General features: G+C 47.7%; 1 protein-coding gene across 1 annotated transcript in view; it reads right to left on the reverse strand.

Annotated features, from left to right (window-relative positions):
- Ptprj (protein tyrosine phosphatase receptor type J) overlaps positions 1-22768 on the reverse strand; it is a 155167-nt gene that overhangs the window by 43280 nt on the left and 89119 nt on the right. Inside the window, 1 exon segment of the mRNA XM_028859403.2 lies at positions 572-590. Coding sequence (XP_028715236.2) covers positions 572-590 — 19 coding nt within the window.

Genomic DNA, 22768 nt, shown 5'->3' on the forward strand with positions numbered 1-22768 from the left:
TATAGCCCCATCTCTAGGCTGACACTCAAAATCAAAAGATAGGGGATGCTATCTCTGCTGCTGAAGAAATTCTATAATTTCACAACACCATATTCTAAAGGTAGCAAAACAGCAACACCAGGAAGTTCTTGCAGAGTAACAAACAGCACATGAAATAGGAAAACAGAGTATCACAGTTTCAATTCATTTACCTCATCCATGGGTATAGGCTGGCAAAAGAAAATCACAGACAACCCTATGTTTTTATGAACCTGTGCTTTTACTATGTCCTCCAGGCTGCTCTCAAACTCTGTAGCTCAAGAGAACTTCCGGAAGAAGCCTCCCAAAGAGCAGGGACTACAGGGCTACACCCCCACTACTCAGCTGAGAAAGAATAGAATTTTTATAGCAAACTGACTTTCCTTCACTTGCTGTGTCTACCTTCACTCGATGTCTAAGGAAAAATGGCAAGTCAATCGGTTTTAATACATCTTTCTGTGATTTTCCCCCCACATTTGCCGTTAATGTAACACTGTGGCCACTAGGGGCCAGTAGCAAACAATACAAGAATGGAAAGGAGGAAGGTACTCACCCGCACCTGTGCACAAGACCTGTAACGGAAAAGAAAAGGGAAGTCAGCAGATTCATTCAGCCGTGGAAATGCAAATCAGAAACAGAGCAGCTGGGGATTTGATATTGGGGTGGGTGTTGAGTGCATGGAAGGCTGGCGGCCATGGTCAGGGTGTCTTGGGGCTTTAAACACAGCGAAAGCTCAGGTCAATTACACAGGACTAACTGGGTTTTACGGAGGCCATGGGGCTGTTGACTACATAAACCCAGTGTTTCTCCGGCTTGGCTGGCTCCGTAAGCCAGTGCTCCCTCCTGCCACTGTGAGATGAACTGAAGCAGAAGGACACAAAAGCAAAGTCAAGATGGTCTGGGCCAGAACAAATGGAAATGGGAAGCGAAGGCTCTCCCCACAGCCAAGTCCAGGGCCAGCGTACTGGTAAAGACATGCCTGAAGTGGAAAGTCAATGGGTTTGGGATCTTCCACTATACACAAATCAACCTTCAGTCTATATCAGTTGAGGGCAGTCATTTTTTCAATCACCGTATGCAGCTTTGGGAAGGAGTGAAATACTATTTAGTTGACAATGTCAATCTTCTGTTTGGGGGAGAGAACGTCCCTTTAGTGGAATCATTATATTCCATACCATAAATTATTTCCCGAAAGCATAACGTAATTCGAGGTTGTATGTTCCATTGTTTCTTAAATACATGCTTTTGGAAATTGGAATTTCCAAAGTATGGTGATTATGAAAAGGAAAATAATTAAAAAAAGAAAAAAAAAACATCCTGCAACTTCCCACCATACTTAGAATTAAAATCCACCCTTTACTACCCAGCAGGCTCCTCTAGTCTTGGTGACGTTCTTGAAGCTAATTTCCCCTTAGAACCTTTACACACTTATCCCCTCTTGCAAAAGAACACTGCCCCGAAACCTCCTTTCTTCTTTCCTAGGGCCTGCCCGAGACGTCACCCCTTCAGAAGTCTCTTCACTAGCCCCCCAGGAACACTCACCACCCTCCCTCTCCGTCACCATGCCCCCCCCCACGAGAGCAGAAACACAGTTCCTTCTGTAGACGCTCAGTCAATGCCACAGGAAAGAGCAAATCAGCTGAGAATGAGGGAAGGCGCTCCCAAGGTCCCCCCAAAACTTTCCACTGTCTTGTCTTTGCATTACCTTAAACTTCCCAGAGGTTGACAGCTGGACATGGTGAGGACCACAGCCCTGCTGAGACTCTCCTCCCTCCGGTATCCTCCCCACGTCAGTTTCCACCCCCAAGGGAAAGCAGTAAGCATTCCTCAGGCTCCTTCAGAGTCCTCAGCCCGCCCAGGTGGCTATGATGGCAACAAAACTAAGAATCTCCATCCACAGATAAGGACTCGGTTGCTCAGGTTACACAACCCAAGATCACAGATACTAGCTGTGCCCCAGCACAGGGAGACAACCGAGAGCCTGGGAAGAGACAAGAGCCACACTTCCCACTCCCTACCTTCCCCTGGGCAGAAACAAAAGCAGACGATGAGGTGTGGACAGATGGACTTGAGGTGGGGACATGTCAAGCTTCAAGGTCTGCTCCCTTCTCACTCTGAGCAACACACCCCACCTCACCCCACTCCCAGCCTTGCCCTTCCCAGGGAGTTCAACCTAGGACTTAAGATTCAAGGGGCTCCAGAGGTCACGGCCTTTGCACCAGGGAGCTGCTGAAGGTGTGGCAGAAGTACTATTCACACAGGCAAAAGGAAAAATGGACCCACTGGCTGTGGCACATCCACACAACAGAAAAATCACTGGTCCGATGATTTTGGCAATGGGGTACTGACTCCTGATACCGTGGGCTGGATCTCAAAATGAGGGTGGTCCAAGGAAGAGGCCAGACGACACTTGAGCCCACACAGCGTACAAGTTCATTTCTATAACACATCCAGAACAGACTCCACAGAAGCGGAACACAGGCAAGGGGTCACGGGGCTGGAAGAGGAAGAGGCCTGGTGTCTTTGTGAGAACTCTAAGTGTGGAGGACTGAGAGACGACGGTCGCATACTGGGGAGGCACTAAATACTGCTAAAACGCACTTTCGAGCGCTCCCTCTTACTAGGCACATGTATTCTCACTTTTTAAAGATAGGCTGCAGCAGGACTGCATAGTCTTGCTCAGCTACTCCCCACCTTGCCCCAGGGAGGAAGGAAAGGGAGTTTCCTGGAGAACAAAAAAAAAAAGAGGAAGAGGAGGAAGAAGAGGAAAAGAAGGAACACTGAACTCTTCCTGCTCTACAACCAGGTCACAGAGATCTCACTAGGAGCATGAGCCTAAAACTCTCAAATTCTCCCCAAATGTACATGAACACACCACACACCAAAGCAGACCCTCTACATCCTCCTCTTCTCCTCTCTCTGGTGTGACTGCCCAGTTGCCCTGTCTCCCAGGCTATAAACTCTGGAAACCCTAAATGCCCGCCACACACACACACACACACACACACACACACACACACACACGCACGCACGCACGCACGCACGCACGCACGCACGCACACGCACACGCGCACACACACCCTCCTTCCTGGATCACCCAAGGCTGCCTCCGCACCCATGGTGCTGATCTCCCCACTGCTGGGCCGTGTTCTGTCCTCACAGCCTGAGGTCCTGCAGAGCACAGGCAGCCGCAGCCTAGGTCGGCCAGGCTCGTGCCAGCACAACACCCGTCTTTAACGCTCCCAAGACATCATCCCCACACGTAAAACTAACGAGAGCCAGGACGGGTGGTTATCTGCTGTGGTCTTTTTGTTCCTGTCCCGTGCGTAGGATTAGGGCTGTGACTCTAGACAGAACCCTCTCTTTGGAACATAAAACAGACCAGCGCCTCAAGTAGGGGCCTTTTGTCAACACTGAAGGTGAATCGAGCCTGACCTGTTCCCTCACTCATTTACCTGGCGGACACCTCCCTTTCTTAACCTGTGTGCCAGGGCCTTCATTGGTGTGAAAATAAACCGACCTGCCGGGTTCCTCTTCTTAGACAGTGTGCAGTGTCAGCCAGGAGCCCGGCCGAGACAGGTGACACACTCAGCCAGAGTAAGTGGAGAGTTTTCCAAGGCTGAGGGTGAGGCTGTGGGAAAGCGACGGGAATGTGCAAGAATCCTGGAGTGTCACAACTGGAAAGAGGGGACACGCTGGGAGGCTGCCTCTCCCATCTCCGGCTGAAGGTGCCCACTGGGCTATCCAAACAGGGAGGTGGAGGTCAAGCGTACCCCTGGCGTAGAACACAGAGGTCAGCCTCCTCTTGGGGTATAGGCAGGGGTCTGCCGGGGCATGGAGAAAGCAGCCCAGGCTCCCCTGACTAGACTGCAGAGCCTGACAATCTGAAGGGTGAGAGCCAAGAGTGGTCAAGGAGTTCAGTTCAAGCGGGTGGGGCGGGGAGGGCATGTGGTTGGTGCACACCTTTCATTGCAGCCCTTGGGGAGGCTGAGGGAAGTGGATGTTTGCGAGTTCCAGGCCAGCCTGGTCTACATAGTGTAGTGGGACATAGCGAGTTCCAGGACACACTGAGACCCTATCTTAAAAAAGGGGGGGGGGCCTTTGTACTCTGGGGCATGAAGGTCTCACAAAGCCAATCATTTCACCAATTATAAAATAATGGGAGGGCATCTTCAATAGACATCCTGCATCTGGGTTCTCTCAAGATTCAAATACAGCAAGGTTCCTTGATTCCAGCCCTAACACTCTTCCTCCGCACCAAACCCCACAGCTACCCTTTCAATTCACCTGAGGATCTGTAAGAACCATTCGGTCCAGACCACTCAAAGCCCTGCCTCAGGCCTTGGCAGGGTGACCAAAGACAGAGGGGGCACTTGAGGTGGTCCAGGCCCACCAAGAGCTCACAAAACTGGGAAAGCCCCCAAAGAAAATGGCAGAGCAAGAGGGCAGGGCAGGGGTACCTGCCTAGATGAGCAGGTGGACCTTGCTCAAGGACCCAGAGGATGTGGGTGAGAAAGTAAGAGGTCAGGACACTGACGTCACGTGTGACAGTGTGGCAGGAAGCCCCCCAGAGACTCCTGAGACTGCCTAGCTGACTCTCCTCCTAGCCTCTCACCGAGCTGCAGGGGTTACACTCATCACTTCATTTAACCTTCCGAGACCACGGGGAGCAGAAGCTATGCGTACCCCCATCTTACAGATGTTGACACCACACCTGGGAAAAGTTAAGCTCCAGTCCCGATACAGTACAGCTTACAGTTTAAGATTTAAGGTCTGCCTGACCCTGAAACCCTTGGCCTTAACTCTAGGAAGTACTGGGCAGCCTCATCGACTGGCAGGTCTCAACAGATGCCGGAAAGCCAAGGTCACCAACGCCTGGCCTTGCTAGGGCTGGCCTGCCTGGGGGACAGGTTGTATCAGCTCACTGGAACTGACTGAATGAAGCAGCTTTTGCAAAAGAAGCTGAAATCCCAGAGCAGCCTGAATTTTAGGAAGCGACAGGGCTGCAGGTTTTCTATTCTACACGTTCCGCATTCAAGAGTGGATAATGAGTGACTGAACTACACAATGGGTAACAATAGACTCCTTATCCTTCTAAAGCCAAGCCCACACACCATATTTCAATAGTTATTTTTACTCACTGACGTAATTAACCAAAATGTGAACGCTTCAAGCAATGTTTAGAATCAAATAGCATTTTATAGGGTTTGGAGCAAACTGAGTCCGACTCTGAAAGCCCATTATTCTTCCCAGTTGGAGTTTATCTCCTTGTGAATATTACCCAACGGCTCCCTGAAATACAGGTCACAGAAAGGCAAATCATTGACTTATGAAAAGGGCACACTGGCAGGACATCCTGCCAAACACAGACAAAAAGCACCGAGGCTGAAAACGCCCCAGAGGCGGGTGTCATCTGGAGGACCCATCTCAATACCTGGGTCCTTGGAGCCCAAAGGCAGGGCCTGAGCAGGACAGCCGACAATATGGTGAACAATCATAGCTAAATGAGCACAGGCTGGCATACCCGACCGCATTTGCAGATAAATGACTTCATTTGACCCTGTTGTCCATAAGAGTCAGCATCACCCAGAGCTCCACACCCTAAAGATTCAAGGTGAAACTTCAGTGGTTGAGTGGCTGGGCTGGGTACCACCCATACCGAAAAGCCCAGCTGCCTGAGCTCTGGACTGGAGCCAGCTGAAGGCATGATGACCTCCTCCAAAGGCATGGAGGCTCTCCCTGAGCGAGGCAGAGCTGGGTGTGGCTTTGGAAATCCTGGGCCAGGGGCTTCTCTAAGCATTCTTAGCAGAGCTGAGATTCTCCCATCCAAGAAAGAACCTTATGAATAACCCAGAAGAACACAATTCCACATTTCACATCTGTATGGATGATAAGTGTCTGTGCATGCCAGATGAAAACAGCAGCTTTTGAGAATAATCTGTGTGCAACCGGGTGAAGCTACTGATCATCTCCACTTTATTCCACATACCAACACTCAGGAGGCAGAGGCAGGAGGATGGCCAGTTCCAGGATAGTCAAGGGGAGTGCACAGCTTGTTTTCCAAGACAGGACAGCTTTAATTTTCAATTTAATGCAATAGATACTTGAGCAAATATTTTCATTACAATCCCAAACATTAAGAGAGTGGGCTAAGGAATTTTTTTTTTTTTTAATGAAACACAGACACTTACGGAACCTTTAAATGGACTACAGGGAACACAAGCTGGGGCCTGGTGGTTTGCCTCACGGTGGACTTTATGAAGGCAGAAAGTAGATCCCATACACTTCAGCAACTCCACCAGACCTCACAGCACTAAGACTGAGCACAGATCCTCAGACAGTTTGGAAAGGCTCAGGTTTTCATCAGAAGAGAAGCTGAGACCCCAGCCCTTGCTCCTCATTATATGATGAATCAGGGGTGCTAAATCGAGTATCTTTTATTTGACTGATAATGTTTTGTTTGTAAGACAAGTCATGCAGTTTGTAGCCCAGGATGACCCCGAACTTGTGATGTCCCTCCCTCAGTGCTGGGGTTATAACATGTACCAGCATGCCCAGCTTCCAGCACTGTTTAATTTTAAAGCCTTAAGTCTTTAAGAACAGGGAGAATTGGCATTGTTCTTTTTTTTTTTTTTTTTTTTTTAATGATGTTCAGCATCTTGGAAAAAAAAAAAAAAAAAAACCCACTTTCTTATCTGGCCACATTCAAGCCATTAACCAGATTGGGGTGAGCCTCTCTGTGGAAAGTGCTAAGCAAAAACGGCCACGGGCAGTGCTGTCACCCCAACACTGAGGACAAACAGCAGTTGCCAGGCAACATGGCACCCACACAGCTGGTTTCCTCTACCGAGTGTGAGCACAGGACGGACTGAGAGGCTCTATGACTTTTCATGCTTTAACCCATTCCATTTATTTATGTTTCCAACTGCCTGAAGACATCTGAGTGCGTGGCCTTTGACAGCCGTGGGCTTTGCAACCAGAGTACAGGGGTTATGATCACCAATGAACTGTTTACTTTCTAAATTCTTCTCTGAGGAGGAGCTTTCTGGGCAACGTCACCTGCCAAATAATGTCCGTACTGAGAATATAAACTGTACCATTCTCCTATTTATTTATTTATTTATTTATTTATTTATTTATTTATTTATTTTTGGAGGGGGTTGGTGAGACAGGGTTTCTCTGTGTAGTTTTGGTGCCTGTCCTGGATCTCACTCTGTAGGCCAGGCTGGCCTCGAACTCACAGAGATCCGCCTGGCTCTGCCTCCCCAGTGCTGGGGTTAAAGGCTGTACCATTCTCTCTACCCCTAAATGATCTCCTTATTCCCTAACCTGTTCCCTACCTGTGCTACCAAACACCCCCACCACCAGCAAGGGACCGGGTGAAGAGCTGCTAGTCTCCAGATGCAGACCGGACTCCAGACCCTGAAACAGGAATACTAAACCCACTCCCTGAGCCCAACCAGTCTCCTCTTGCACTGCCCATCTGCCCTAAAGTCTGGATAAAAGAAGCCAAGAGATACTGTTCACTAGGGCCTGAGGTACTCAGGACGGGCTCCCACAGCCCTGACCAGCTGCGTGCACCTGCAGTCCGTGGCTTCCTGAGTCCCTCTCTCCACATCCCTCCCCCTTTCTCCCAGGTTTGAGGAAAGAATATCCAGGTCCTCTGACTGGCCACAAAGTACAAAGAGGACAATCTCCCACAGTCCTCTCTGCCCAACAGCCTCCAGGGCCGATCCTATCACAGAGGCTACAATGTGGGCAGAAGCATCAACAAGCCTATTTGCTTTTACAGAACTACTCTGAAGTCACTGCGTGCGTGCGTGCGTGCGTGCGTGCGTGCGTGCGTGCGGATTAGAGGTTCCCACACACCAACAACCTCCCCCACGGATCCTCCAGACTCGAGGAAAGGTTGGAAATCAATGGAACGTTGGCATTCAGCCTGCGTTTGAAGACTGGCACCACCACTTTAGTCAGCAGAGACCGGCAGCCAGTAACATGGCTTCTTGAGCTTTCTCATCTCACGTGTGGCTTGAGTGTGTGTGTCTCCACCACAACTGTTGGTGAGGGGCCAGTGTAGCATGAATCTTAAAAGTTCTTATTAATAAAATCAAACCTGAGCCAGGTATTGGGGGGAACTGGAAGATCAGAGAACCAGAACGAGCCACAGCTAACTTCACCTGGCCAACTTCTCAGCTGGTCCTGTTTCCTCAGACTGGAAGTCTCTGTGTCCTCATATCTGAATGGGTCTCAGCTGAACTGCTGCTCAAAGCCTGAAAACTTAACCAGCCAAATGCCTCTAGTTCCTGGTCCTCACACCTTATATGCCTTTCTGCTTCCTACCATCACTCCCTGGGATTAAAGGCTCGCTTTCTGGGATTAAAGGCGTGAGTCACCAAGCTTGGCTGTATCCTTGAACTCATGGATTTCTGCCTCTGGAATGCTAGGATTAAAGGCGTATGCTACCACTGCCTATCTTAAGTATCTAGTGGCTTTTCTGTTCTCTGACCCCAGATAAGTTTATTAAGGTACACAATATTTTGGGGAACACAGTACCACCACAGGCCAGTGCCAGGAGATGAGGTCTAGCAAGAGAAGCATGGGTCACGGAGCCCCAGCTCTCAGGAGAGGGCTACTGCTGGAGCCAGGGCTGGATGGATTGTTATCACAAGAGCTGATGCCGTCATGAAGCAGGGTTCCCCTATGCCCTGCCCAACGCATCTGCTTGTTCTTCTCCATTCCGGCCATGACTTGAAGCAACATGGCTTCCTCACCATGTCCACCCACCCAATTCTGAACATCCAGAATAAGGAACCAAAACAAAATCTTTTTTTTTTTTTTAATTTCACAGTCTCTGGTATTCTATTGCAACAGGGGGAAATGGTAAAATGAGTTAGAAATTATCACCTACTCTTCCAAGTTGGTACTGGGCTTAGTAGTACACACCTGTAATCCCAGTACTTGCTAGGCTGAGGTTGGAGGATCATGAGTTTGAGGACATAGTCTCACCAAAAAAAAAAAAAAAAAGACTCATTATTCAGTAGGCTTGTGGCAACATGGCAGGACTCCATGAATGACAGCAAACACCATGGGCCCCATAAGAGGGTGTCACCCAGGCACTGGACAGGAATTAAGAGGACACACGCCCAAGTCAACAATTAGCAATAATAATATCTAGCTGTAGCAAGGGCAGGGAGAAATAGTGTTAAGTCTGAAAAATGAGGATCTCAAACTTCATTTGTTTATACTTGCTGATTTTCACAACTTTAAGAAACTGGCTAGGGATATGTGAGATATCCCTGTAACTTCTAACTTCTAATTTTGTTATAAGCCTCAAATGCTCAAGAAATCCAAGACATGTTTAATGGTATAAACAGTATTTACCATTTAAAGTCACGGAGTGGTTGTGACAATTACTAAGTGATATAGCCCACATGAAGCATTCATAGACGTGGAATATACAATGAATAGTAACTGTTATAATTACTGCCACTAGCAGGGCCTCAGAAAGGAGGGTTAGATGAAGTAGATGAGGGACAGGCCATCTTACACAACTAAGAAAATGTTGGCCAGGAATGGTGGCACACACCTATAATACTAGCAATTAGGAGACTGAGGCAAGAGGATCTTGAGTTCAAGGCTGGACTGGGCTACATATCGAGACCAAGCAAAAGCAGGAAAAAATAAACACAACAAAGAAAAAAGTAGGACCCATAAGGTGAGTCTGTCACTGCCAAAGACTGAATATCAAAGAGAGCAAATTGGAGTCTTGGGTTCATTTCCTGAAAGAACTTGAGCTAAAAATCTTCCGACTGGCTATCGTATGTCTCCTATTGCCCATCACAGCCACAATGGCACTGGGTCCCCAAACAGGCTACCCTGCCTCAGCCCGGCATTTTGCAAAGCTACCATCAGACCTACTCATCACATCTCCTAGCTGCATTTGTCAGGTCTGGGTGAGGACCCAAGATCTGGGGTCCCCTCTTAACCATGTGACAGAATAGTCTCAGAAATGCCAAGTGTGATAAAAAGGTTGCTTTGCAATCTTCCAGCCTACAGCCTTCCACTTCATTGAAGACCTGCATCATCCAAACATCCAGACAGCATAGCAAACTCCACCTGTCCTCCAATGAGCATGTAACAACAGCCTAAGGACAACTGTCACCCAAGAGAAAACCTCTCCAAGAGACTGAGCTTTTGATAAAATGGCGCCTTAGCAAGTCACATCGTGTACACACTGCCATGCATGGCACAGAGAAACACGATGACATCCAAACAACAGAATGAGACCTGAATCTTCAGAGAGCAGATGACTGGAGAGCCAGCACAATACAAGGAGGTGACTGATTACTTTTAACATCTCATTAAGCCTCATGAATGCCATCAACCAGAGGCTCAGTCAACTTCTATGGAAGGCCGGGCATTAAATATTTTAGGTTCTGCAGGATACACAAGTCTGTCTAGGTATAGTGTGAAGTCAGCCACCAGTACAGGAATGCCCATGACTGTGTTCTAATAAAGCTTTATTTATAACTACATGAGTTTCATTTCATGTTTTTAATTATGAAATTTTTCCCTTGCTTCTTCTCTCCGCTACTTAAAAACATGAACACTACTCTTAGCTCATGGGTCACGCAAAGACGAGCAGTGGCTACAGTTGGGTTGGCCCTGCCCTAAATCACATGTTCGCCCCGGACAGAACCACAAGAACAGACTTATAGCAGTGCAGAGTGGCCTGCCTGTGGCCAGGCTTCGAGCTCCACATCCTCGTTCTGACAGTATTACCTATACTGAACTCAACCTCCTCACCTGAAATCAGGGATTGTGGCCACACACAACCCCCTCAAACACTTGAGAGAATCCCATGAAATGCCATCGGGCACAGGGCACGGTCAAGAAAGGATGAATGTTATCACCGCTGTCCCTGTCCCTTTACTCTGGGCTAGATTTCAATCAGCTCAATTTTAAAAAGCACTCAGGATCTCTCAAGGCTGGCCTGGGTTCCAAATGTCTGATGAGATATGGGAAACAACGTCCTTCTTAATGAATACAGGGCACTTAGGAGATAAAATAAGTTGAAATGAGACTCTAGTGTCAGTAGAGAACAACGCTGATAATGTGGGGGGGGTCTATATAGATGCCCCCTCACAGCATCCTGAACAACACACAGCCGTCTGACCCTCTGTCAGCACAGGCCAGTATACGCCTAGCTCTAGAACAAACTGGTACACAGTTCACATTTCCCAGCACCTCACTGTCTCTCCTGAGACACATTCATTCAGTTCCAGCTTTCCAGATCCTGGGACAAAGCTGCTCTGGCCTTCCTTGATGTAAAGCTGAACCAGGCACATGTTAACTTCAGGGCCTTGAAGGCAGCCAACAGAGACACGTGTGATCAGGCATACTGCAGAATCAAGCCCAGCCCAGCCTGCCTCTGTTTGGGGTTGAGGAAACAGGGGCCCAGGCAGTTCTATCACACCTGAGACGGAAACACATTTGTTCATCACATACCAGCCCCTCTTGACAGGAAGGGCACGGTAAAGGTTTCCTAGTCCCAAATTGCTTCAAGGCAAGTGGAAGAGGCAGGGAAATGCGTCCTCATTTTGGCGTCTCTTTGGTTGCCCTAGGTAGAATCCAGTGTTTCACATTCTACACCATCTCTCCTTTGTCCTCTGAACCTTGCAGCATAAATACCTTTTTCCCTAACAACAGATGTAATCAGTGTCTCTTACAGGAAAGTGGGTCATAAAATGAAGAGCCCACATGTCACGAGCCCCCTTCCACTATGCACATACCTCAGATTCCTCAATAATCCAGATGTCAGCCCCACTACCTCGAAAGTGAGAGCTGCTTTCCTCCTTTCTCAATCCTGGCTCACAGTTCTCTGACAGAACCTCCATTGAGCCTCCCAGAACTCCTTTCTCCAGCAGAGCCTAGGGTTTCCTTCCTGCATATGCCAGCACCTGGCACTGAGCACTCGCCACTAGGTACTGTCACTGACCATCTGGCTAGAGGCTTCTTGGTGGAGATGCAGCCGTTCACGTCTAAATGACTGGGAGGTGGGTGGGTGGATATTAAGGAGGAAGGTGGGGAAAAGATAAAGTGGGGAGGGGCCCCGGCACAAGAACTGGATTGGATCTGGACAGTGGGGAAGAAAAAAGGAGCAGTTAAGCCAAGAAAAGGAAGAAGATACATAGATGATAGACAGACAGAAGATGGATGGATGGATGGGAAGAAAGAAGGGAGGGAGGGAGGGAGGGAGGGGAGAGAGAGAGAGGGAGGGAGGGAGGGAGGGAGGGAGGGAGGAAGGAAGGAAGGAAGGAAGGAAGGAAGGAAGGAAGGAAGGAAGGAAGGAAGAGAGAAAGAAAGAGAGAGAAAGAGAAAGAGAGAGAAAGAGGTGGCAATGAACTACAGGAAGTGGTGGGGGGAGCCTTGGGAGAGGGTAAGGCCATAAGTGCTTGCCATTGTGTGAAATGTTTATTTTTTTCCTTCCTATCAAAGGCAGCTAGCCCACCAAGGGCCAATATTCTGTAAAGCTCCTGCAACCTTGTAAAACTTTTATGTAAATCTTTTAATCTATCCTACCTGGTAATAAAACTTCTGCTTACATAAAGTATCCCCTCCAGCTTCTCGCTCTCTCTCTCCCTCTCCCTCCCTTTCCCTCCCTCCCTTTCCCTCCCTCCCTCCTTTCCCTCCCTTTCCCTCCCTTTCCCTCCCTCCCTCCCTCCTCCCTCCCTCCCTCCCTCCCTCCCTCCCTCCTCCCTCCCTCCCTCCCTCCCTCCTCCTCCCTCCCTCTCTCTCTCTCTCTCTCTCTCTCTCTCTCTCTCTCTCTCTCTCTCTCTCGTAATCTGATGGCCTGAAGCAACCAACCACCTTTTCTTTGCAGGAGTCTTTTAAAGCTAGCCAATCAGGAAAAGCTGTGAGGTTAGACCAGCCAATGGAGAAAAGACACTGTCACCAAGCGGTAGAATAAGAGCCAAGTGCACTTCCGGCCCAGTGTGCACTCTAGCCGAGTTCGGGTTGGGGTGCACCCTTCTCACGAAAGAAATGACAGTGCCAGGCTACTTTTGCTTTGCCCCTGTGTCCTCTGTATGACCCCGAGGTTATAATTGTTTGTTTGTTTCTAACGCCATGAAAGTACGAGAGTTCCCGAGTTCAGATCCTCAGAAGCCACGTAAAAGCTACTCACTCCAACATCATCTGCAACCTCAACCGCGCTAGTACTGAGGAGGCAGACAGACAGACATCTGGTCTCACTGGCCAGCCAGTCTAGCCCACTCAGTGAGATTCAGGCTCTGGTAAGTAACAAAACCATCGGCAGCCAACACGAAGGGCCAGCCCTGTCCTCCTCACCTAGCCTGAGCCTCGTTGTATATCAGCTCTCTAGGACACTCTCCAAAGATGGAGAGCCACTGACTGACATCATCACAGATGATGAGTGAGCGTGATGCACAGGGGAAGGCCCTGGGACCTGGAACAGCTACAACCCGGACACCCCCAAGACGATCTGAATGACCCAAAAGGCTGAGGCTAGAAGCTGCTTTGACTTGAGGAAAACTCAAATAGAATAAACTCAAGACAATCTTTAATGGTTTTAAAACAAAAGAGGGACCTGGTTTTCTGGAATACAGGCTGAGTCTGCCCCCATGGCCTTCGATCAGGCTAGTCTTGGTTTGGGTTTTAAGATTTATCATTTATTATGTGTATGAGTGTTTGCCTATGTATATGTAAGTGCACCATGTAAATGACCAGTGCCAAAAGAAGGCATCAGGTCCCTGGAACTGGAGTTCCAGACAGTTGTGAGCCACCATATGGATGCTGGGAATTGAATCCACATCCTCTTCAAGAGCACCAAGTGCTCTTAACTTCTGAGCCATCTCCCAGCCCCAACCAGGCCAGCCTTGATGGAGAAAGGCCAAAGTGTGTTTCCCTCAGTTATCCAGCCTACTCCTGAGCACATCCCCAGTTGTCCCTTCAACAAATCCAGTAAGTCAACACATTTTAAGATATAATCCTGAGGGATGCGAGGGGTATCTATGGTTGGTATGTACAATGAATACAAAAAAAAATTTGAAATAAAAAGATATAATCCCATAAACCTGCATGGGAATTGGAACCAAGGGTGATTTTTTTTTTTCCTCCGCAACTAAGAACTTGAAACATTTTCATATCAAGGTCATAAAGACCGGTTCTCTTGCTGCTCAGCACGGAGTAAATCCCCTTCCTGCCTGAGACTGGCACTATCTGTCCACACAGCACATTACTAGTCACATTCACGGATCTCCTGGTTTGTTTTGCATGCTTTCAGGAAACAAAATGAACACTTGACAAGGCATGATGGATGTATACCTGTTTTATAAACTTCAATGAACTGTGCCAAACTGAATGAGTCAGGATTTTACAGGAAAAAGGAACGGTTATGGAAGTCACTGTTGGGTAGCTCTGCCCTGTTTCTCACGAGCTGCAGACTACTGGGTGAGTCCCCAGTGCTCCTGAAGTGTCAGTCTGTGCATACATATTCACAGAGAAATGCTCTGGCCTGACTGCCCACATCTGTGGCAGGCTGGAACCTCCCAAGCAGACACTTCATAAATGTTAGCAGGCTCCAGGTATAAGGCAGACCCTTCCTTCAGAAGCAGCAATGTTTAGCCTTGAACAAAAGGCAGCCCAGCAAGAACTCACACTCATTTGCGTTCTCTCTCTCTCTCTCTCTCTCTCTCTCTCTCTCTCTCTCTCTCTCTCTCTCTCTCTCTCTCTCCCCCCCCCCTCTTTCTGGCATTTTACCCAACCGAAGATAATTATTAACTATTAGCAATAATTACCACATTGTACAAATAAATTGCATTACAGAAAGGGTCTCCCTCTTCCAACGTTTGCATGAACAAAGAAAAAAGCTAAAATTCCCAAAGTCTCCTAAGTCCAGTCCATCTTTCTTCGCCATCTAATAAAACACTTTTTATTTCCTTTCATGGGTTTAAACTTCACTAAAAGGCAAATTGTCTGAGGGCATGCTGCTGAGACAACAGGACTCTGTGTGTGCTCAAATAATCCCCTGTCCCAGTTGACTATTTTCTATTTTTCTGAATAGACACTGCACAGAATCAGGAATCAGGAAGGGTCCTGTGATCTCCCTAATTGCTTCCACAGACAAGTCCAAAATGGGTAAAATTTTTAAAAGACACAACTGATTCCACTCCTAACTGCTCCTCCAGGAGGCTCCCGGCCTTCTCTCCTACAATGGCTTACCCACCCCTCCCCGCCAACCCTCACGCCCCAGGGCTGGGCAGGGATTCAAATGGCAGACAGGGCTGCCCTCCAGACAAGACCCGTCTCTGCCCAATAAAGGCCAGAACTTGGAAGAGGAAGGCCAGGAAGTTGAAGACAACATGTCCTTGGGCATCCATCCTCTCACTACCCTGAAGTTGACCCAAAGTCTAATCCAAAACCTAGCGTTTGGGAGCAGTTGGATGACAAAGAACTTCCACAGAGGGGGAAAAAAAAGCTCCTTACCAGCCACATGCAGCTTTCCAACACATGCATGCACTGCAGTAAATGCAGGGAAGGAAACACCCACCCTGTCCCAGATTCAACAGCTCACAAGACAGCCAGGGTCTAAATCTTCCGGATTTATACCAGAATTCCACAATTTTTTTTTTTTATGTTAAATCTACAAAGAAATAGCCAGGTCCCATTAACCAAAAGACTGGGCTCACAAGTCCCAGCAAAAGCTAATGTCTCATCAGGCACAGCTCAAGGTCCAAACTCCCCACGGGTCTGCCAATGGACAGAGCACCGCTGACCCCAGTTGGTTCCCCCCTGGGGAGCCAGTGCCACAGACATCTCACTGTGGCTAAGCTTGCTACTGATTGCTGATGCTTGCCCGAAATAGTAAGAAACCTCAGCAAGATTTCTCAGTGACACTCAGAAATCTGGAGAAATTTCCTACTCTTACATGTTTTAACAAACTAAATATTAGAGATTTTTTTTTTTTAACTTGGTCCCTGCTGTTCAAAGAAAAATTTCCCTGCTCACAGTGTGGCTTCTGACATCCTGCCAAGTTTCAGACTCTGAAATATGAATGGGATTAAAAAGGATTAAGACAGAGTAAATGCTATTAACAGCTCTTCTACTGCACGCATCTATCTTACTCAGGAACCGATGGCCCACCAGGGAGAAGGAAGGGCTGAAAGGGAGCTGAGCTCATGCAACACCTGCTCACTGGGGATGGCATGGTCAGCAGTTAATGCTGGGCTTTCTCCAACCACAATCACGTGTCTGTCAAAGGCCTGCACCACTCACCTTGACACATCATCAAAGAGCACTCCATCACAGACCGCCAGGGCTGCAGGAGCCATCAGCAACCAGTGGCTTGCCATTTCCACTTTAGAATGGCAAAATCCTCTTGATAAAGCACATACTGGGAAAAAGCCAAACAAGACCGGAGGAAATGGGTAACAAGATTAGTAAGCCTTAATTTGAGAACCCCTTGTTTATTTTGTGTATGTTGGTCAACTTCAGATGGTATTCCTCAGGCAATATCCACCTTGGGTTTTTTGTTTGTTTTGGTTTTGTTTTCTTGGTTTTTGTGTTGAGACAGCATCTCACTATGCAGTCCCGGTCGGCCTGGAAATTGCTACAGAGACCAGGCTAGCCTCAAATTCACAGAGCTCCATCTGCCTGGGCCTCCCAAGTGCTGGGGGTTAAAAAGCATGCACTCCCACACCCAGCACACCTTGTTTGCTGAGACTGGGTCTCACTTTGGCCTGGAGCTCACCAAACAGACTTTGCTACCATCAAGCCCCCAGAATTCACTGGTCTCCGCCTCCCAGTGCTAGGATTACCAGTGTACACCACCATACCTGGCTATTTAGGTGGGTGTTGGAGACCTAACTCAGGCTTGCAAAGCAAAGACTTTTTCAACTGAACTATCATGGCAGCCCCTAAAACTCCAAATTTGTAGTATTTTGTTATAGAGGCTCCTCTCTAGAAAACACTAAATATGGAATAACAATATATTCCACCTGTTTCTGCAATTCATTTGGTTGCACAGATCAATAAAATTCTCCTTCATATGGATGTGCAACCATAAATGACAAACGTTTAACAATCAGCTCTATTGAACAGCAGAGGTTATACTCCTGAAGATGTCATAAAGAGAAGTGAAGCTGGGGGGTAAAGGAACACACGGAAGGCTGCCAACATTGTAAGTTTTATATATATATAAATATATAAAGAATCAAATCAAAGATTTAATAGAGTTCCTGAATGTCATCACAAAATGTTTCCTTGAAAAAGTTTTCTACTCATGCATACTCTAATCTACAACGCACCCTACCTGCAGATTTTCAGGTATGAATTTTCCCCCATTCTTTAGAGTATATAATATAACCTCAATACCAAGGCAAGCACAAAAGAGAAAAGTTATAGACCCATCATTTACATTATCACAAATTCTCAACTTCAAGAATTATGTTAATAAAGAAAAATCTAGCAATGTGTAAGAGCAACAGACTCACAGCCAAGATAATGAACCTCGGGAATACAATGATTTAAAAACAAACTGGATCACTAATCACAGAATCGAATAAAAAGAAAAACCTGTAAGGTTACGGGGACAGTACAGGAAAGGTATATAGTCACACTCAGCATGCTCATGTGAGAAGATGCTTAAACTCAGACTGTAAAGGAACTTCCTTAACTCAATAATGGCAATCAACTCAGGCTGCAGATCTGTTCACAACAGCCAAGATACAGGAAACAGCCCAAGGGCTGGCCAATAGATAAATGAATAAAGAAACAGAGAACAGACGGCAAGAAAGAGAGATTCCCATTACTGAGCCTTTAAGAAGAGCCTGCTACTTGTAACAACACAGATGGAACTTGAAAACGGAACGTTAAATGAAAGAAGCCTGGCAGAGAGACAAATATTAATCCCACTCCGGGTCATTTGATACTTAAAGATGAGAATACATTCTGAGAACAATGCTGTTAGGTGGTTTCACTGTTGTACAAACACCACAAAGTGTCCTTACACAAATGTAGATGGAATAGGTCACACTTAATGTGGCCTCTCAATACAAGAAACCTAGTAAACACAAGATTCATAGGTCACTTAGCCAGTGTAAGACTACCTGTACTGTTTTCCAGTGAAATTAATATTACAAGACCACAGCTGTACACCATTCCATCGCAGTGCAGTGAATGTCTGGCTGTGTATGGAATCTTACAGGACCACAGCTGTACACCATTCCATCACTGTGCAGTGAATGTCTGGCTGCGTATAGAATCTTACAGGACCACAGCTGTACATCATTCCATCACTGTGCAGTGAATGTCTGGCTGCGTATAGAATCTTACAGGACCACATTCCATCACTGTGCAGTGAATGTCTGGCTGCGTATAGAATCTTACAGGACCACATTCCATCGCAGTGCAGTGAATGTCTGGCTGCGTATAGAATCTTACAGGACCACAGCTGTACACCATTCCATCACTGTGCAGTGAATGTCTGGCTGAATATGGAATCTAAAAATAAGTCCAAAGGTCAAGTGAGAAACCCTGCCTCAGTATGTCTGGCTGCATATGGAATCTAAAAATAAGTCCAAAGATCAAGTGAGAAACCCTGCCTCAATATACCAGAAAAAGATCAATGAAGGAAGAAACTCAAAGTCAACTTCCGGCCTCTATCCACACATATGTACATGTGCCCACACACCTATGAACATGCATACATGCACACCACACAGAAAGTATGTAAATAAAATAAATTCACATAATGAATTTATTTATGATGAAAACAAATAAAATTCACCGAGTGAAACTGTGGTCTCTAGAGGTGGTAGTGTGAGCATGGAGACGTGGACCATTCAAGCTTGCAGGGAGGCAATGTGTAAATTCACAGTGCTAAGGTAACTGCACTGCATTTACAGTTACTAAGAACACACTGTTCGGACATTTACTGAGATTTCAGATGTCCTTGCCCTACACCCCTACACACACACACACACACACACACACACACACACACACACACACACAATGGAGTCTGTGTGTAAGGAGACTTGTAGAGTAACATGCATCTCTGTTTTATCCAATAGGGAAGGCAGAAAAAAAAGGGAAAAATCACACATTCTTCAGAAAATGTGCTGAAGTGCAAGCTTCTCCTGCCAGTGGATGGTTTACACCACTGGAGACAGACACACTGCCACAACACAAACTGGCTGTCAGAAAGCTGATGCTGGGCGCTGAAAGCACACCACAGAAAACTCTGCGAGATTCTGCTTTAATGAGCAACGTTAATCAACATGCTGCCTAGAGATATGCACGGGTACGCTAAAAACACCTTAATGTGCAGACATGATGAACACCAGCACGGTGGCGATCTGAAGCACTGGGCCGTTACTTTGTTACTACATTGTTACTTGTCTACTTTGTTACTGCGTTGTTAACACTTTTTCTAATCATCAAATACTACACAACATAAATTTGTGAACCATGGACACAATCCACTCTCGGCATCATCGCAGGGCTGACATTTGACAGGAGCTAACATTTATTGGGGGGGGGGGCAGAGACCAAACACTGTTCCACTTCCACAGAGGAGCAGCTAGGGAAGTCAGGTGACTCACCCAGGGTAGCATTGCCAGGAGGGAGGCAAGGGGCAGAACCTACCCCTCCTCCCTCTTGGTTAGCACTCTCTCCACCTGCCTATAGGTATCTGTTTAGTGTTGGCCTTGTTTCCCCCAGGTACACAGGAAGGGAAGGAATGTATCTTACTGAACCTCTGCTCCCTCGAGAGTGCCTAGCGTACAGTATGCACCTGCCATGCTTATTACAAACTGCCAACTTGGCAGGATCTAGAATGACGTAGGAGACAAACCTCTGTCTGGGCTTATCTGTGAGGGCCTTCCTAGGGGGGCTCGTTTAACTGAGACCCACTCTGACTGCGGGCTGCACCACTGCAGGGGTTGGGGCCCAGGCTAGTTAAAAAGGAGACAGCAGTCTGAGTAGCATTGAAAGACGCTCCTCTTCCTGTCTGGGGATACAATGCGCTCAGCTGCCTCTGCCGCCATGCTTGTGAGGGATGTAAACACTTTCCTCCCTTACATTGCTTCTGACAGGCATTTAGTCACAGCGATAAGAAAACTAATACACAGCCCAATAAATACCTGTGGGCTAGGGCTGGATGCATAAAGGGCGGGCACCAGAACCTTCACAGTAACACGCTCGGTTATTTAATGAAGAGCCTTATCAACTGGCCCAGGGGCATCCACAGACAGCCTAGAACCAATTGCTTTCTCCAAATAGATACTAGTCCTTGGTTTCTAGAGAAACAGTTTCCAGTTGGCATGGCAACAAGAGAAAAGTGAGCTGCTATCAGTCCTGAAAAGTACATCCCATCATTTGCTACTAATAAACTCACAAATGGTTAGCTTGTCAAAGCTAAGCAAATCCCAGACTCTCTCAAATGGTCAGCACTTGGATTAATCAAGACCTTCTTAATGAGGTGGGTCAAGGGTAAGTTTATAAAAGGCCCACGAGCTTATGTGTAGAGTGGGAGCTGGAAGGTGCCGAGAACCTGGACACGGAGGACCCTGAAGACAGAGATGGAAACAGGCAACAAGTATCAGAGAAATTGAGTAAAAGGTAGCTGGGTGGTGGCTAGGCCATGAGGCTAGAGTGGCATGGTTCACTAGGTGGCTGGGATCAAAGGCCACCACCCTCTTCCACAGCGGGTCTAAAGACCTGCAGAGGAAGGATGTTCCTGTTGGCCTGCAAACCCACATCCCAGTCCTGGACCCGCGCCACATTGTTTTGGGCCACTGTTCTTTTCTTTTTCCTGTCTTTGACTTTCTCAAAACCGTTTAGACACCCTAACAGATGTTATATGCTGCTCTGCACACCTCGAATTATCTTCAAATATGACAATGTACTCTGCAAAAGTACACATAGAGACAGTTGTCTGGAACTACCCTGGATCAGTCTGACAAATAACACGCTCGCTTCAGCAGCACACATACTGAAGTCTGACAAAATAACCCACTAATTCACAATAGTGGCCAGAAGCACCTGCTTTCTGAACAGTATCCACTTGGAAGTAACAACGTCTGTTCCCAGGACTACACCCTACAGGCTCATGGAGAAGGCTTAACACTGCCCACAGAACAATGCTCCAGGCCTCAGCAACACTGCCCATGTTGGGCCCCAGAAAACAAGCTTTGAGCTGTCTGTCCTCTGGCTGGAGAAGAGGACATAACTACTGAGAAATCTCCCTGGTTCACTTGGCCCTGGCTGACACCAATCCTGAGAAAGCAAATGACCTTGAGGAATTTTTCGATCACCTGAAGAAACAAAAGGTCACAGCTGGAGCCGAGAGGGAAAGTTGTGACATAAACAACTCTGTTTTTCCCTCAGAGGGGCCAGTGCAGACCTGCCTTTAAGAAGAGGGCCATGGTGAGAACAACTGGGTATGTGGCTTTTCCCAAAACCACTACTGCCCAAACAGGACCTATCCTGCCCTGAGGTGTGTAGAGTTTTACTGTACGATCACCTTTTCACAACCCCTCATGAGGATGATCAAAACATGCAAATTTACACCTTAATGACAGTGACATTGCTAAGAGAATAACAATCTGAAAGCTCTTCTCTGTGCCAGGAGACTTGTGCCAACCTCAGAAGAAATCACGGTAGCCTTTCCATGAGATACGGGATGCTTCTGGCTCCATTTTACAAATGGGGACCAAACGTGAGGTACAAACACAGAGAGAATTGACCCTGCCTACAGCTCTGAGGTGCCAGCATTCCTGATACAGCCTTCCTTCTTGAGGCATGACCCTCCCACTAAGGCCCCACTCCAAGCCAGAAGGGCTTTGCTCACTGCAGACAAGAAACACCGGGCAGGGAGTCAGTGCCCTCTCTGAACTCTCTGGAAGTCAGTGTGATAGAATCACAGGCTGGGGAAGCCCCACCACCACCACCACCACCACCATCACCAGATGTTCGACTGTTGGCATGGGACAGACCCTGCAGTTTTCCTAAATAGCTGGAAATCGCAAGAGCAGAATCAGGACTTGGCCTGAATGACTCAAACATGGAGATCACTGGCCACATGCCCAGGCAAGCCAGACCAGGTGACTGGCAGCTCCAGGAGGAAACCTCAAGACCAGGGAAGTCGTAGTCCTAACACAGCACCCCTCGGAGCCCACAGGCTCTCAGAACAGCTCACATCTGGCCTGGAAGCACAGTGGACACACAGGCCACCCTGGTGCACAGACCCACCTCTGAAGAGGACCACTGGCCTCAGCTCTGGCCAGGCATACAACACCAGGAGACAAGGCAGAAATGAACAGCACCTACCAGTGCCTGTTAGGTCCTAGGGGCTTCAAGGAAAGCCCACGGGAACCAACCATCTGGCAAAGAGAGACCACCCTTCCATCACCCGGAAGCTGAGGCAGTAGTGGTTAGAGGAGAAAGAAGAGTGCACCAGGAAAAAGGGAAGACATGAGGCCTGTGAGGGCGGGCCCGAAGCAGGCAAATGTGTCTGTCCCGTCGTGGGGGTGGGGGGCACTGCTCCCAAGCCAATGAGGAACCACACAGCTCACTGGAAATTAAGTCATGCCCTTGACAAGGCACAGAGTCGGGATGGGATGGCTGCTTTGTTGGAAAAATGTGTTTTCCCACATTTCCCTTGAGTGGTAACAGCCAACATGTTAAGGCAGCAGTGTTCAACAGAGCCTTAGGTGGACTGCTCACT

This window comes from Peromyscus leucopus, chromosome 4, assembly GCF_004664715.2.
Source record: "Peromyscus leucopus breed LL Stock chromosome 4, UCI_PerLeu_2.1, whole genome shotgun sequence".
NCBI lineage: Eukaryota > Metazoa > Chordata > Mammalia > Rodentia > Cricetidae > Peromyscus > Peromyscus leucopus.